The following is a 16,334-nucleotide window of genomic DNA, read 5'->3' on the forward strand; positions in this document are numbered from 1 at the left end:
GCAGGGGCAATGACAAGAGAAAGCAAAGGATGAGTAAATATTGTATATTAACTGCGGGGTAGTTTAAGGGACCGTCCTGTCGTCGTCTCATGTCTCGCGTTGGCGTCACGTTTGACACATAAGCCGAGCAGGCTACAAATTTGGAACGCCAGCGTCACCGAAGGGCTAATTCGTCTGTCCAAGCACGGCCGCTAAATGTGGTCCGAGCCAGCGAAGCGACAGCAAAGCGACTGCGAAACGCTAGCGCCGGGAGTTAGGCGCACCGCGCTCGGAGCAGTAAGCAGTACAAAAACAGTAAAAAGCAGGCCATACAGCAGAAAATAGGTGCTCGCAAAACAAATCCGATAACCTCAAGAAAATAACGGAAAAGGATATGAACTATCACATAATCGCACAAAAAGAACAGAGCAGATAAACACAAGGAAAACACAGGCGAATCAATGCTCCGCAGTTCGGACAGCTTTCACTTGGGGTGGAACTTGCTTTCATTTTTGTTAGCCGCCGCGGTGGCGCAGTGGTTACGTTGCTCGGCCACTGAACCGAAGGTCGTGGGTTCGATCTCGACCGAGGTGGCCGCATTTCGATGAAGGCGAAATGCTAGAGGCCCGTGTACTTAAATTTAAGTGCACTTGCCTTCCAGTGCATGACGCTTGCCTTCCGTTTCCCTTGCAGCGCATGACTCAGCAACTCATCTCGGGCATAGTGATGCCCACCGACCGAGCCAAGGCTGTCAACATCGAGTACGACACGGAGATAGCTCTGGAAGGAGAGCCCGAAAAAGGTATTATTCGCCTGTGGCCCCACCAACTGCATTAACACGAGCAGTATTAAGCGTTTACAGCACACCGATGCTACGCGACAGCTAGTGTTAGCATGATAATTCACAGACGTTTGCTCACAAATGTGGACGTTTCGTACAACTGGGACCATGACATTGTTGCTGATTCAGTTAGTTGTTAAGTAAACAAGGCAGGATGGATCCAAAATATCCCACAAAAAATATGACTGGGTGACAATTTGAATTTTTCTTTGAGGTTAGCTAACCACATTTATTAATAATAAAGAAAGCCGGGCGTAGCTTGCTCTAGTAGCGCAAGGCTAAAGGCACAGTGGAGTTGATCGTATGGCGTGACAGAGCGGGCGCGAGCAGTGTCGAGGCGAGGGGGAGGAGCCGAGCGCAGGTGCGCCGTGCGCATGCGCAGTAGTGCACAGCTGCTGGCGGAGTCGCGGGCGAATGAGGCCGGCGCAGCTGCGCCATGATGACGTCACGGTGCATGCGGAGTAGTGCACAGCCGGCTTGGAGCTGTGCGAAGCGGCGCGTACCTGCGCCGGCGGTTGCTAGGCAACGCGACGTTACGTCATCGTTCCGCGGAGTTTTTCGCCCGCGATGGACGGATTACGGCCGGCTTAAACATCTCCCCTCTTTAAAAATCTGACCCGTAGCGAATGATTTCCTTTTTCAGAGAGTCTCTTTGATGGAACGGTTCCTATGGACGTTGCCCTGGCGAGAGCCGTCGTCCTCAATGAAAAGAAGCAGGTAAGTCGTCTTTCCACATTGTCAAAAGACTGGTGCCGATTACGGACAGACGTTTTGATGATATGGGCTACCGTTGTAAGCATAAGGAAGCATGCAGGATACATTATAAATGCGAGTCATACTATGGGAAGTTGCGGTTTCAGAGCATTTCTTGGGTCAACACAATGAACCGTTACCAACTAGCCCAAATGGCTGTTTTGCTACAAAGAAGACCATTTTCCGAGCTAATATTGAGAAAAAGCGACTCTATAGCCGAATACAACTTTATATGTCAGGGTCATTTCCCCAGATAGAGGAACGAATATCAGCCTGCACCAATTGGCGCACACACTAAACCACTTCTTACTCCTTTTCTATGCCAATGTAAAGTAAGACACACAAACTACTATATAAAACTACTAAGACAAAATATGCATAAAGTAACTTTCAAGAAAGTGTGTAAATTGTCTAAAGCCTATACCGTATTTATTTGCATAAAACCAACATTGGCTAATGCTGGTTAACGATATCTAGTGTTGGCTAGCCACTGGCTTTTGTTGGCTACTGTGCGTCAGTGTTGGGTGTGCCCTCTTATAAAGATGTCATAAAATTATACACGTTACCGGCGCTATATAAGAGTACTAAAAGTCTCTGAACAGCACATAACATTACAAAAAAAAAAAAGGTTGCCGCAACCAAAATACTAGGACTTGGTGTTCGTACAACGTTTTTGCCATGTCCTGCCGTAACACTCGTCCTAAAAGCAACCTGTGCAACCGTCCTAACGCTTACCAATTAACTTGTACCGGTGCGTGCAACTTGCACCAACCGGCCTCAGTTCGCACTTTATCGCACATCAGCTCACCGGCGGAGACTCTGTCTCGGAACACTGCCTGCAATCGCTTCACTTACGAACACAGGCCGAGCGTCAGATCAGCACCATGGTGGAGCTGACGGTGGATCTGGTGTTGGCCATCCTTCGGAATATCGTCGTCGGAGAGAAGCCCCTGGAGTTTCGCGCTCCCAGTGGTCTCGGCCTCACCATATCCATGTAAGTGGGCGCCGCCTTACGCAGTGTTTACTTCGAACACTTGCAAGACTCATTCGAACAACAGGAACATATATTGCAGTAGAACCGAAAGTCGGGCGAGTTAATAACTATTCATGGTGAAATGTCAGCGCGCACGAAAGACAAGGACTCAGTGTAGGGGACAATCGCTTGTCCCCTATACACTATGTTCTTGTCTTTTGTGCGCGCTGACATTTCACCATGAATGAACATATATATATAATCGTCCGATGTAGAGCTCATTTGAAAGGGAGTCCAAAGCAGCTGATTCACTGATTGGCCTTATTACAATAATTAACCTTTCGCTTGCATACATTGCGCTGCATTTTATACTTAATGTTGAAAGTGAAAGACATAAAGGCCATGTTCCGAGCCTCTATACTTCAAAATGACCGTGTAGACCGTGATCAAACAATAAGAAGCTAAAACTGTTACATTATTTGAGTATCCAAAGAAGACAGAAGTTCAGGAGAGGATCATGTCTTGAAGGAATGGATAGTTGAACAGGGAATGTTACTGGATCCTACGTTTCATGGTCAAAGCGATTTAATTGTCTTCGTCAGGGCGCCAACTAAACTGACAAATACAGGTTCACCCTGTCGGAACGTCTACTCCACTGACATCCCTTGTTCAATGACTTCTACGCAGTTGCTCTCTCCTCCTCCTTTGTTTGGGTCGGAGGAGAGGGTACGGAGCATATATACACACACACGCTAAGGAAAGCAGTTGCAAGCTTGAAGAAGACAAGTCCGCTTGTCGAAACGTCGGCCCCAGCGACACGCCGTGTTCACGAATTTTTCATCAATGACCTCTGGTCAAATGTAGATATAAAGCTCGCAGGAACCCTTATGCATTTGCATAAGGCGACTCGAAGGCAAACGCCATAAGGTGTGGCTATTTCATCATCATCGTCGTCATCATCAAAGGGCGTCTGACGATGCCCTTAAGGTTTTCGCCATAATAATTCAATTTTATTGCAATGCTGAGTGAACGGCGCTCACTGACGTGCCCGGCACACTGCCTCCATGCAGGTTCAGCGGTGGAGCGCTGAGCGGCCGTGCCATTCAGCACGGCGACGCTGTGTACATATTTCCCGGCATCTGTGACGTCCTCGCCAGCCGACCAACATGCGCTGGGAACGAGACACTTGGCGTCATGGTGAGAGCGATACTGTGCTGACAACACTCGTTCCACCGCGAAATTCAGCTTGCCTTCAGGTCCTTCGGGCCTTTTTTTTTTTACCTCTCATCTCTCAACCTTCATGAGAGTTTTCATTTCACTCATTCTGATACGTGCTTCACGGTGAAGTGGAGAACTAGCTGTAGTCGCCAGTGGCGTAGCCAGGGGGGGGGGGGGGGGCACATCGGGCCCGTGCCCCCCGAAATTTTTTTCTGCCATGGTATACAGACCACAAAATGACACTCGGCCACACTTACCTGCCCCGGACCCCACGTCGGATAAAGGGCGCGTCCCCCCCCCCCCCCCCCCACAAAAATTTCTGCCTACGCCACTGGTAGAAGAATTGATGCCTGGGCAAGTTGGAATTGGTTTTGCATCTTCGAAACGGGCGGCGCAAAAACAAGGACAAAGGAAAGACTACATACCACAGAACGCTCTGTGGTGTGTAGTCTTTCCTTTGTCCTTGTTTTTGCGCCGCCCGTTTCGAAGATACGCCACTGGTAGTCGCCCTTCAGTTGGCACTTCATCGGTTACGACGCCGCCATTGCGCATAGCTGAGGTGGCATCGTGTCCAGTGATGTCCGAGCTAGAACACGAAGGAAAGCTATGCGCTGCTGTCACAGGAGCAGCAGAGCAGTACTGCTAAAACTGAGAACAGTGGTACTGAAAAGGTGGGCGAGTTGATTTTGAATAATTCTGTTAAAGGTGAGACTGATAAGCCAGGGTGTGTGTACAATGCTCATTATCAACTTTACTAACAAACACGCTGTCGTGTTTTGCCCCCCTCCCTCCTTTTATTGCTTTTTTTGAGGACATGGCAAAGCCTTATTTAAACAGTTTCACACATGTTACCCAAGACACTATTGAAAGATAATCAATGCCTGACAGGGTGCAAACTATTCACGAGCCTTTCTGTGCTGTGTAAGGCACGGCGCGCAGTGTGGATAACAAAAGAAAGCCGTCATCTACTGAGAGACTCACGATAAAAAAATAAAACTATAAAGGTACATGATATATGCAAGATAATATTAGGCTGTTCCTTACGAACCGTCTTTTTGTGTTCCGAAAGAAACATTGACCCAGTGAGCATGACATGTAGTTGATTGCACGCCAGACTTTAAGGGCAAGTTACCACTGTACTGTCCTACTGAGTAGAGGTCGTAACCGACGGATGGAAACGCAGCATGCTACAGAGGTTCGCTGAATAGGCAGGCGCCCACGTGTGGATAGCCGGATCTGTATTCGTCAAAGGCGCCTCTTCTTCCTTTGAGAGTTAGTTTTAAACGGATCACTCATTGACGTCACGTCATATGCTGTTCTTGTCGGTGATTGTCATCAGATGACATATTTGTCATTGGTACTTGTCATCAGATGACAAGAACCGACAGGAACATCACTTGATGTGACACCATGATGAGCGATCCTTTCAAAGCTAACACGCCAGGGATGATGAGGCGCCTTTGACGAAGATAGGCCCGCCTATCCAAACGTTGGCCTGTCTGTCTGAGGCACTTATTCCTGTTCATAGATCCTCTTTAGCACTTTCTCGTTAAGTCACTATGAGTAACCCCTTGACGTTCTCGCGCACTCAGGCTGTGTCATGGCCGTCGATCCTGCAATCCTTTGGCGGCAGCGTGGATGTTCTGTCCGAGGACACGCAGACTCTGCAGTTGGTCGTCCTGGACGAAAACCTGTACCGCGTGGACGTCAGCAACACCACCGACTACTTTGAGATCATTGTACCGCGAAAAGGGGCCAAGGAAAACGCAACGGTAGGCATTCACCCCGCTAATATGGGCGATACGATCGATGGTAACCCAGGTCCAAATAACACCCACAGTCACTCGGACCTGGCTTGCACCGTCCAAAGAAAGTAGGCAACGCGTCAAGACACCCGAATCAAACGCTCCTGCCTTTGATCCTGGTGTCTATGAAATGCATTTATAACGTTATTATCACGTTGAGAGTATGTCGGAAGCCCGTCTGGCCGGGATGAAACATTTTAAAAGAAGGAATCCGGACACCGACCAAAAGTATTTTAAAAAACGAATGTAACGTTTCAGCTCCCCCACTGGAACCATGTTCACAATAAAAGCATCGGCACAGCTGTTCGCCTTTTTATATGCGGCGCATGACGAGATTAAGGCACCTGGCCTACACCGGAGGAAGATTACCCTCGTGACGATTAAGAGTGTGCGTTGTGGTTTGGATTACCAAGTACTCGAGATAAATGCCGAAACGTTAATACATTCGTTTGTTTTTTAATCATTTTGGTCGGTGTCTGGATCCCTTCTTGTAAAATAACGTTGTTATGAAAGGAAAAATTTGTAATCCACCGGTTTGTAGCACGATGCTTAGTGGCATCAATGATAACACGTGGATTCGACACAAGTCCAGTTTGGTTTCGGCTGTATGGATCTGTATAGGTCTGTGATAGATTGTATGGAGACATGACTTCCAGTTATGTGGCACCGTGAGATGAAGGCACACCGTTTGCGGGTAGCGTCAAATTTTGTTACCGTCATGGAAAGCCCACAAGAGAAGTGTGTTTCTAGGTTTCAATTCGGTAGCCGAACAATATGGGCATATGCTCTATGTATACCTTGTAGCCATGCGTACATAGGCGCATGTAGTTTCGGTTGCTCATTAGTACGTTTGGTAGTTCCTACGAATATTATTCGACCATACTGGTCGCTTTCTCGATGACGTTTTGCTTCGAGTGCTCGTTACTTTTGGTGAGACGTGCAAAGTGGACTAGGTTGTTGGCGTTCGACACGTGTATTTATGACACCGCGAACTACTATGTCTAAGGGCAGACTTTCAAAATTAAAAAAAAAAACGCCTTTAGCTGAACTGAGGCCCAATGCACCCCTTCCGCTAAACTTACGCAGGGCCTCCCGGAGCCGACAGAATTTGCGCCGCAGGTGAAGTGGAACGAGGAGATGGTGTACCACCAGTTCGTGGTGCCCAAGCCGGACTCCGCCGTCAACATCGAGATCACGCCGCATGATCCCAGCGCGCAGTTCCTCGTCTACATCAGACACCGGGTCAAGCCGCAGCTCAACGCGTACGATCTCATGGTCAACTTGTCCACCATACGCAGCGCCAACGGTCAGTAGTACAACCGTGACGGACATCAAGGACAGCTTCAGTGAAACATATCCCTCACAAAGGGGCAAATAATCGTGCTGTTCATGATTGTTTGCATATCATTTGCTACAGAGGATTCAATAGCACGCCAATGTGAAATACCAGAATGCCCGTGACTCACAGACGGCCTTTCGCACCAGCGTATTTCCGTACCCTAAAAGGCGCAGCAGAGTAAATTCCGGCCACCGTCACACGCGGGAGTGTCACGTGACCTGAGCAGAAACGTCACGTATGACGTAATTGGTAGAGCGGCACGTTGATGTCGATACAGGTTCTGGCAGCAGCGAAGCTGGCAAAAGAGTGAGAACCGTGAAAATGCACGGCGTAGCTTATCATGGCTCCCCAGTGACACGGACTATCCACCGACACTGACAAAAGAGAGAGCGATGCTTATGCAACGCAAGGCAAAACCTTTCCCTTTCATTCAAATTTTGGCGTTGGTATGGCGTCATACGTGAATTTTCTGTTCAGGTCACGTGACTATCTCGCAAATGACGGCAATCGGAAGTTCCGCTGCTGCACGCTTTAGGGTACGGAAACACGCTGGCGCTTCGTATCGTGCAGTGGGACGATAACCATAATCTTCAGAAAAGCTATACATGTTAAACGTGCTAAACGTTCTTTAAATGGACACTAACTAGAAACACTATTTTTCTCGTATTAGTAAACTACTCTTTCACAGTACTAAAATCACCATGCACGCTTGCCGTGAGATGACGCTTGGTAAGCGAGAAAACGCAAAAAAAAATGCGGGTCGCGACGCCACCTTGAAATTTCCGCACTAATCGCTGTTGACGGTGTCTACATAGGGCCTACGTTGTTCCTAATCGATAAAAATTAAGTACATTGTCCTCGGAACAGGCAGAGATTTAGCATACCAAGTTTCAATGAATTTCGTTGAGCCAATGTCGCCAAAATACGAAAAAATTCATCTTGAAATCTGTGACGTCACGCGCGAAGATTTCGACGCGAAATTTAAACATGAAACTCTGACCTTGATATTTTCCTCTATTAATATGCCTATGATGGTAAAATTAACGACATTGGTGTTTTCAGATTACGATTCATCAATCTAAAGCATTTCATTGTTTCACCTTGGTGTCCTTTAAGCTCGTACATGAATGCGCAATGGCAGCGCCTCATTTATTTGGACTTGAAATTCATAGCTTCGCAATATGGTATATCTGTCATTTGAAACGTCTTTGGCAGGCACGTACGACATATTCCTGGACAACGCTCTGATTGCCAACCGGACTGGCTTCTTCTACCTGGGCCTGGTCCAGCCAAACGGCAGCGTTCCTGAGTTCAGCATGGACGACCCGGTCAATCTGACCCTGTCGGAAGTGAGCCGGGAATTCAGCACAAACTACTCCGTGCGCATCTACACCTCCGGATGTTACTTCTTCAACTCCAAGCTGAAGATGTGGTCGGCCGACGGCTGCTTCGTAAGCACGCGCTGTCATGTGTTGAGCAAGCTTTACTGGAAAGCAACTCACGCTGTGTTTACGCCAAGCAGCATTTCATTTATAATAGTTATAATACGGCAGAAGCTCAGGAGAAGAAGGAAGCTTGGAGAGATGAAAAATCCTGTGTCGCTGGAGCCGACGTTTCGGCAAGCGGTCTTGTCTTCTTCAGTTGCAGCCTTGAAGAAGACAAGACCAGCGACACCCCGTGTTCAAGAGTTATAATATTTGTCACAACGCAATCTTTCGCGCCTTTCTTCATGAACACTTGAAACCTTGAAAGTTTCTTCAACACGACATTTATACAGCTACAAAAAAAAATTTTGGGGAGCCAACAAATCTTTTAAAGGGTCCCTACCGATTATTATCAACAGAAAAAAAAAAAACATTTTCTATGGCAGCTACTATTATACAAAGCGTAATAGCGTAAAACAAAAGTAGCTGAAATAGATAAAACAAGAAAATACAGTAGTAAAAATGTCACACTTGCTTTAAATTTTTCTAACAATTTCCTTTCTTCATTAAAATCGTCTTGGAAGGGCGAGAAAAAGTGAGACTGAGTGAAAGCATGTGCATTGTCATGCATTGTCAGTAAGGGCAGGCACGTAGCCAGGATTTTTTTTCGGGGGGGGGGCCCAAGGCCTAATTATTCGAAAGAAAGTATTTTCATGGCAAAAACAAAAAAAAATTGCCCGGGAACATAAAAGGCTGGACGAATTTCGGGGGGGGGGGGGGCGGGCCCCCCGGGCCCCCCCCTTGCCTACGTGCCTGAGTAAGGGAGTACTTTAATTTTTTTTAGAAATGTATGTAACGTTGTTATACTGGTTAGATTACGGTCACATTAGGTTACGAGTCAATCACGGAGACATCTTGTAACGAGCGAGTGCATGTGACAAACGTATACTACAACTGTGTCAGTCCGCGTGTCTTTCCATAGTGGCTTATTTAGCTCGATGCGTGATTTTTTTTTAAAAGCTGTTTCGCTGTAATATTGTAATCAGGCTGGTAAGGGTAGGGTACAATTTCACTTAAAATTTTCTGCACCTATATATACCAAGCCCACACTGCTGCCAAGCCTGTCGTCCTTCACGGAATCGAAGAGATGGTACATCGACCAACAAAACTGCGCAGGTGGCGAACGCTAACTACGCGGTGACCAAGTGCAAGTGCAACCACCTGACCTCGTTCGGAAGCGGCTTCTTCGTGATGCCCAACACGATCGACTTCTCGTACGTGTTCGCCAACGCGGGCTTTGCCGACAACGTCACCATCTACATGACCGTCGTGGTCACCATGCTCGTCTACGTCATGCTGCTCATCTGGGCACGCTACGAAGACAAGAAAGACGTCGAGAAGGTAAGCCCTTCGAGTGCCGCCTCATGGAAATCAGACGCTTCAGCACGGGCTTACAGACGTTTCTTTAATAACAATACTAATTGTTTCTGGGATTTTACGTGCCAAAACCAGAATATCATTATGATGAACGCCGTATCTCCCGATTAATTTTCATCACTTTCAACGTGCACCTAGATCTACGTCCACGGCTGTTTTTTGCCTTTCGCTCCTGTCTAAATGCGGCCGCTGTGGCCAGCAGTCGAACCCGGCACGGCGGCCAGGATTCTGGGGGTTTTGTCAGTAACACCCCAGAAATAATTATTCTGACAGCCGCGGCACACATGTTCATCTTATTCAAATAAAGCACAATCCAGAGTTATCGCCAGGAGAGCTGTATAAAGTAACTGTAAATGAGAGTCGAAAATTATATGTGGATTGTTTCAAGAGTCAAGTCAATAATTATCATTACTGCTTTAGTCTGCCCCTCCATGTGATAAACTGCAAGAAGCAATTTACCGAGGTATTACATATCTTCTCAATTATATTATATTATATTATATTATATTACATTATATTATATTATATTATATTATATTATATTATATTATATTATATTATATTATATTATATTATATTATATTATATTATATTATATTATATATGTGTCGCTATTATATTATGGTGGTCTTCTCGGCCTCTTCTATAAAAGAATCGTCTCACGCAACCACCCACAATAATTATGTATTATTAACATTCTCTTCACCGGTTTCGTTCAAGCTCGGAGCACTACCGCTTCAAGACAACGATCCCAAGGACAAGTACATTTACGAAATTGTCGTATTCACGGGTGACAAGAAAGGAGCAGCTACGGACTCCAACGTAAGTGCTCCATTTCACGCATACTCGTACGCGAGGTGACGCTGACGTCATTGCATCCTGCCTGCGCAAGCTACTTGACAGGGACAACAGAAAAGGCACACTCGACGCAACTGCTGTCCCTGTCAATTAGCTGGTGCTACCATGCCTCCCTCATCGACGTCATTGCAACTTGCCTTTTCAGGTGTTTTTCATTCTTTCCGGCGATGATGACGAAACGGAAGTGCGCACTTTCGGCGAACAGAAGCGCAAGATATTCCGCAAGGGTGCCGTGGACACGTTCGTCATGACAGTGCCTCGGTAAGACTGTCTCACAGCTTACAGTTTCGTAACACTCCCTCACTGTGCACACAGCTGACCATAGTGGGCCCGATTCTGGCATTTGTGAACTATAGGCCTAACTCGGCCCTGCATTGCATGTGCACCTCTACTCTCGTTTCACGCATTAATTCACAAATGCTTCGTAATTTTATGCAAGCTTGAATGTCCATCCACTTTCGCTGTTCAGAGTAGCATGTAGGCGCCCATATGTATGCCGACAGAATCCTTTGTGCCTTATTAAAGAGCTCTCTCTCTCTCTCTCTTAAGTCTTTGCAGAAATGAATATCTATGTACGTTTTTGTGTGCTTTTTTTGTTGCCAAATATGTAGATACGAACTTGGGAACATCGTAGAAGCTTCACGACTGCTGAAAATATGAGGGACGTGAAGCACATGTACGTGAATACGCAGAGAAGGTGTGTACGTATTCACGTACATGACACCGTAGTATTAAAAGAAATTAGTTTATTACGTCCGTCGTATACGTGCATGAGGAGGAGGAGGGAGGGAGGTCAACCAGACGCGCGTCCAATTTGCTATCCGGGGAAGGGGATTAAGGGAGGGAAAGAAAGGGAGATAGAAAGAAAGGAGCATACAAAAGAGAAACAATACACGCGAGCTTGAAGAACACAGCTGCCTTTCATAGTACTAGACTTAGGATCTCAGGCATATACGTTCCGCCGTAAAGAGTCCTGTCATGGTGCCTACTGAAGGCTTGCAAGTACTGGACGTAGAACATCTAGTACCTGTTGTACGGACTGAGCGCAGGGTGACTTCAGCTTGCCGACGAACACGCGAAGTGCGTCCAACAGTGACTGAAGCACTATGATGGTTGGTTTGTCTTCTTCAGGCAACTGGTCATTCGGAGATTCAGTGCGCACTGTTGCCGAAGTGTAGTGTACATGTACATGAGATACTGAAGAAGGTATGTCGCTGGTGCGAATGCTTCGACAGGGGACTTACATTCGTCAGGGTGACGGCTACTTTCCTGTTGCCCTCACGAAGAGAAAATGTGGCCTCCAGAGGCATTATTTGTTATACCACTGTAGCAAAATTTATGTCAGTTTTCTGTGATCACCAGCTTTGTCTAATCCAATGTGATGTAATTTACGAGTTGATCTGTTCACTCTCTCTCGTGCCTTGCGCAGTCCTCTCGGCCGTTTGAACTACATGCGCATCTGGCACGACAACGGTGGCAAGGGCTCGATGCGCTCCTGGCACCTGCGCTTCATATCTGTTCGCGACGTGCAGACCAACGCGCGCTACGACTTCATCGCCAACAGGTGGTTCGCCGTCGAGAAGGAAGACGGCCTCGTACGTAGCAGCATTTGTCCCTTCTTCGCTCTGGCTAAACATACTTCTCTGTTAGAAAGAAAATAAAAAAGTGCACTGTCATCTACAGTCGTATGCAATTTAAACGTCGGGAGAGGTCCTGTCCGGATGACCTAAGAGCGATAGCCGATTACCTCCACGGCTAAAGAAATGGTACCGCTCATGAGCCGGACAGCAGAGTCACCGGCCGTCCGGCTCATGACGTTAGTCTGTAGTGCACGAGCACCGGTTTAGGCTCATATTCAACCGCTTTTGTGGAGGAATTGCCTCTGACTTCTGGAGTTGTACCGGACTACAGATTCTACGCACGCTAGTCTGCGGCATTTCTTCCTCAAAGGCGGATGCACACAAGCCTGCACCAATAAGCGCGCGCTCCAGACTGACGTCATGAGCCGGACGGCCGGTGACCCCGCCTTCGGAGAACATTGCCGAGTGCATGAGTGGGACTACTTTTTTAAACGCGAAGGCGATCGGCTGTTGCGCTTCGGTCATCTGGATGGGGCCTCTCCGGACTTCTCAAGTTGTAGCCGACTAGTATGGGACAATGAGCGGGGCATATGAGCAATGAATGCGAGATATCATATAGCGTCTAGCTGTAAGCACCGTGCACTGAAGGTTTCCGCGATTCACAGCAGCGCCGGAATGCGCTACTCATACCGAGCAGAGTGAGCAAGACTGAAATTGAGGCGTTGAAGCATGACGCTGTCCATTTCTTATCACGAGCCAAGACAGTCTAAGATTTGAAAATGTCCAAGTTCGTAAATGTCGTGCATGCATCTCGGCATGTCTGCGATGGAGATCAGAAATGCTGACATACGAAAACTCGCAAAGCTCGGTCTGCAAGTCTTTAAAAAACGATGAAACATGTACCGGTCTGACAGACTATTCCCGTCGGCTCAACGCAGACTGACCGCCTGCTGCCTGTGGCCGGCAAAGACGAAGCGACCGAGTTCAGCCACCTGTTCCAGCTCAAGTCTCAGAAGAACCTGGCGGACGGCCATCTCTGGTTCAGCGTCTTCATGCGTCCGCCCAAGAGCCGCTTCACGCGCGTCCAGCGCGTCTCATGCTGCGTGGCCCTGCTCTACCTCTCCATGCTGGTGAACGCCATGTGGTACGGCCGCGTGCCTTCCAAGCCGTCCGCCTCGTCATTCAACGTTGGCCCTTTCTCGCTCAGCCCGGAACAGGTACGAACATTATCCATTTTAGCCGTGCCAACTCCATGTGCACTACGTTTACTTACTACTTTTGCTTACTTTTATGTCTTCCGAGTGGTGTGAACACACACACACACAAATCACTGACAATTTAGCAGCAAAGTCGAGAGAAATTTGTTAGCACTGCGTCACTTCCGGGTATGCAATTACTACCGGTTCCCACTTTTAGTCTTAACTACATCTGGTCGATCACTTAGTTTACTCACTTCCGGTCTATGCTTAACCTTCATTAGCACATTCTCACTTCCAGTTAGAATAAAAAATAATGCACACAATAATACCTCATGACCACTCTATTAGACTTAATTACTTTTAATTCAATAGTCACTGTTTAATCACTACCAGTAACCTGCGGTTACCAACGCTATAATCTTCAAATAGGTAAATGTAGGTAAATGTAAGTTATATAATCAGGGAAAAGGTTTATACGTAATACTTTGGCAATCTTACTAACCATCCTATTTCAATTCATATTTTCCTTCATTTACATTTACCTCTTTATATATCTCCTATAGTTCACCTTTATACCTTTACCTCGAATCAGCTACGCCGCGATCGCACACATGCAGTTTCTTTCGCGCTTTTACACTCCTGATGCTAAGCCATTAAGAAACATTCCCTGTACACGAACATTCGAAGACTTTCCACGTCTGAATCACGCGCACAGGTGGGCGTAGGGGTGATGGCCAACCTGATCGTGTTCCCGCCAACTTTCCTGATGATCACGCTCTTCCGGCGGTCACGCCTGCGGCGCAAGAGACCCAACAGGATCACCGAGGCCCTTCGCCAGAAAAGAGGTGACGGCATGCACTCGCGCATTTTTAATAAATTATGTGCAAGGACTCGTTTACAAGCCAGAGAGAAGTGCGGAACTTTGCTCTCTCGATGTCTGCTGTCTCCTGTTTCGCGCTCTGCAGCTTAGTCACCACAAGCATTATGGCGCAGCACTTGTGTTACCAGGTTAGAAATTCCATCCGAGCCCATGACAAAAGAATCCTTCTGCAACAGCTGTGCTTCTTAAAGCATTATATTTCTCGTGCAAACGTGGCGAAACAATAAACATCACGTGATAATTAGGGGATCGAAAGCCACACAAAAGCGAATGAAAGGATGACCGTACGTGCATATATATGTACGTGATGGTAATCAGAGCAAATTAAGTTAGCAGCGAGCTGATTAGTGAAAGTTTATTGGTGAAAGCTAGATAAGTAAAAGTTAATTGTATGATGATAATCAAAACAAATGGAGTACTGAGATATTTAGGGAAGTTAATTAATGAACGTTGACCAGTGCCGTCCCCACCAGAACACGCCAGACCAGAATTGCATCCACACCAGACTACACCACACCAGTGCGGTGTTCCCACCAGAACACAGCACAACGGGCTGGTGTGTCCACTAGAACACACCAGTGTGTTCTGGTGTTAACACCAAGACACACCAGAACACGCCAAACACACTCTGGTGGGTTTTTCAACTGGGTAGGACGTCGATATGAAGTGCCCAGTAAAGTAGCTAGATGATGGCGTTCGCCTTCGGGTCGTTTTAGGTGACTGCACGAGGTACCCTGTGAGTTTCTCTCCTATCTTCCTGCTGAGTCTTATTTGGCCTCATTGTAGCCCTACGCATATTTAAACTTCGCAAATGTTTAGGCCAGTTCATGAAGCATATTGGGAACGTATTTAAGTCATTACACGCCAAACGTCCCAGCCATTTTAACGACCATCTCTAATGTATTCGAAAAAATTCGGGATGATTTGTTGCATTGAAAACAGTGCATTGCTGGAATATGTTGGAGAGAAAAATTATTGGTCGCGTGGGAACATTTCAGATTTCTCAGAATGTCGTCCGAGGGATGTTTATCAGAAATGTTGTTCTGAAAGTATATTTTCTTGTTTCACGTAATGCCGAATATAGTTTTTGCATTAAGCAAAGGCGTATGTCTAAGCTGTTCGAAGCTCAATAATATTACTGTAATAATTATGCCATATACGCCTCCAGAAATATTGCCAGAATGTTTTATATTTCCTTTTTTTCGTTGTAATATTTCGCCATGTGTAATTATGGGAGTAATCAATACTTACTTTACAGAAGGTGTATTTTGCTTTAAAATATTTTCAGACCATTGAAGATTGCAAATCTTACGACAAAAAATCGCAAATTCGAGTAAATCTTCATTTTCGTCCACATTGAGACAGAATTTACACCACGCGGTGCTCCAATTAAAAATCAGATTTATACCTCAGTCGAAAGTAAACAAATAGCTCTTATATGGTAAGTTTTATCATTATAATTTTTGTTTTAAGGTAGAAAATAATGTTTGAAATTCTCCATTGACATTACATGGACCACCACGCAGTGTAAATTGCGTCTCAATATGGACCCATACGAATATTTTCTCAAATATGTGATTTTTTCTTGCAAGATTTACAAGCTTCAGTGGCCTGAAAATATTTTAACTCGAAATATACCTTCCGTAAAGTAAGTATTGATTGCTCAGATATTCATACGTAGCGAAATATTCGAAGGAAAAAAAACGTAAACATACAACATTTGGGCAAAATTTTTGGAGGTGCGTATGGTGTAATAGACTAAAGTGCGTTGGCGGGCTAGTTGGTTGTTCATGCTTAGTTTCTACAGCGCGACTGGACGCGGACGGAGAAGGAACACGCAAACACACACACAGCGCTGACTTTCAACTGGAATGTTTATTTTTCATATGCACGTGACGCTTATATAGACACACGCGAGCAGGTGCACACAAAAAAGAAACAAAAGCAGGACCCAAACGCGCATGTTCTGCCGCAATCACAACCAGTTGCCACCAACCTAGAGTGACGCATCCAGATATCTCTTTTCCTTATCTGTTAGAGACAAGGAT

At 46.3% G+C, this 16,334-nt stretch overlaps 2 protein-coding genes across 2 annotated transcripts in view; one reads left to right on the forward strand and one right to left on the reverse strand.

Annotated features, from left to right (window-relative positions):
* Window positions 1–16,334, reverse strand: part of LOC119400492 (motile sperm domain-containing protein 2) — a 200,481-nt gene that overhangs the window by 143,685 nt on the left and 40,462 nt on the right. The gene's annotated exons all lie outside the window — the stretch shown is intronic.
* Window positions 1–16,334, forward strand: part of LOC119399241 (uncharacterized) — an 84,145-nt gene that overhangs the window by 56,244 nt on the left and 11,567 nt on the right. Inside the window, exons 25-37 of the mRNA XM_037666058.2 lie at window positions 673–781; window positions 1,464–1,537; window positions 2,437–2,567; window positions 3,617–3,743; window positions 5,357–5,536; window positions 6,656–6,875; window positions 8,124–8,359; window positions 9,509–9,733; window positions 10,490–10,591; window positions 10,773–10,888; window positions 12,057–12,222; window positions 13,146–13,424; window positions 14,122–14,251. Of these exons, the coding sequence (XP_037521986.1) occupies window positions 673–781; window positions 1,464–1,537; window positions 2,437–2,567; window positions 3,617–3,743; window positions 5,357–5,536; window positions 6,656–6,875; window positions 8,124–8,359; window positions 9,509–9,733; window positions 10,490–10,591; window positions 10,773–10,888; window positions 12,057–12,222; window positions 13,146–13,424; window positions 14,122–14,251 (2,095 nt within the window). The remainder of the gene's footprint in view (window positions 1–672; window positions 782–1,463; window positions 1,538–2,436; window positions 2,568–3,616; window positions 3,744–5,356; window positions 5,537–6,655; window positions 6,876–8,123; window positions 8,360–9,508; window positions 9,734–10,489; window positions 10,592–10,772; window positions 10,889–12,056; window positions 12,223–13,145; window positions 13,425–14,121; window positions 14,252–16,334) is intronic.

The sequence above is a fragment of the Rhipicephalus sanguineus genome, chromosome 7, assembly GCF_013339695.2.
Source record: "Rhipicephalus sanguineus isolate Rsan-2018 chromosome 7, BIME_Rsan_1.4, whole genome shotgun sequence".
NCBI lineage: Eukaryota > Metazoa > Arthropoda > Arachnida > Ixodida > Ixodidae > Rhipicephalus > Rhipicephalus sanguineus.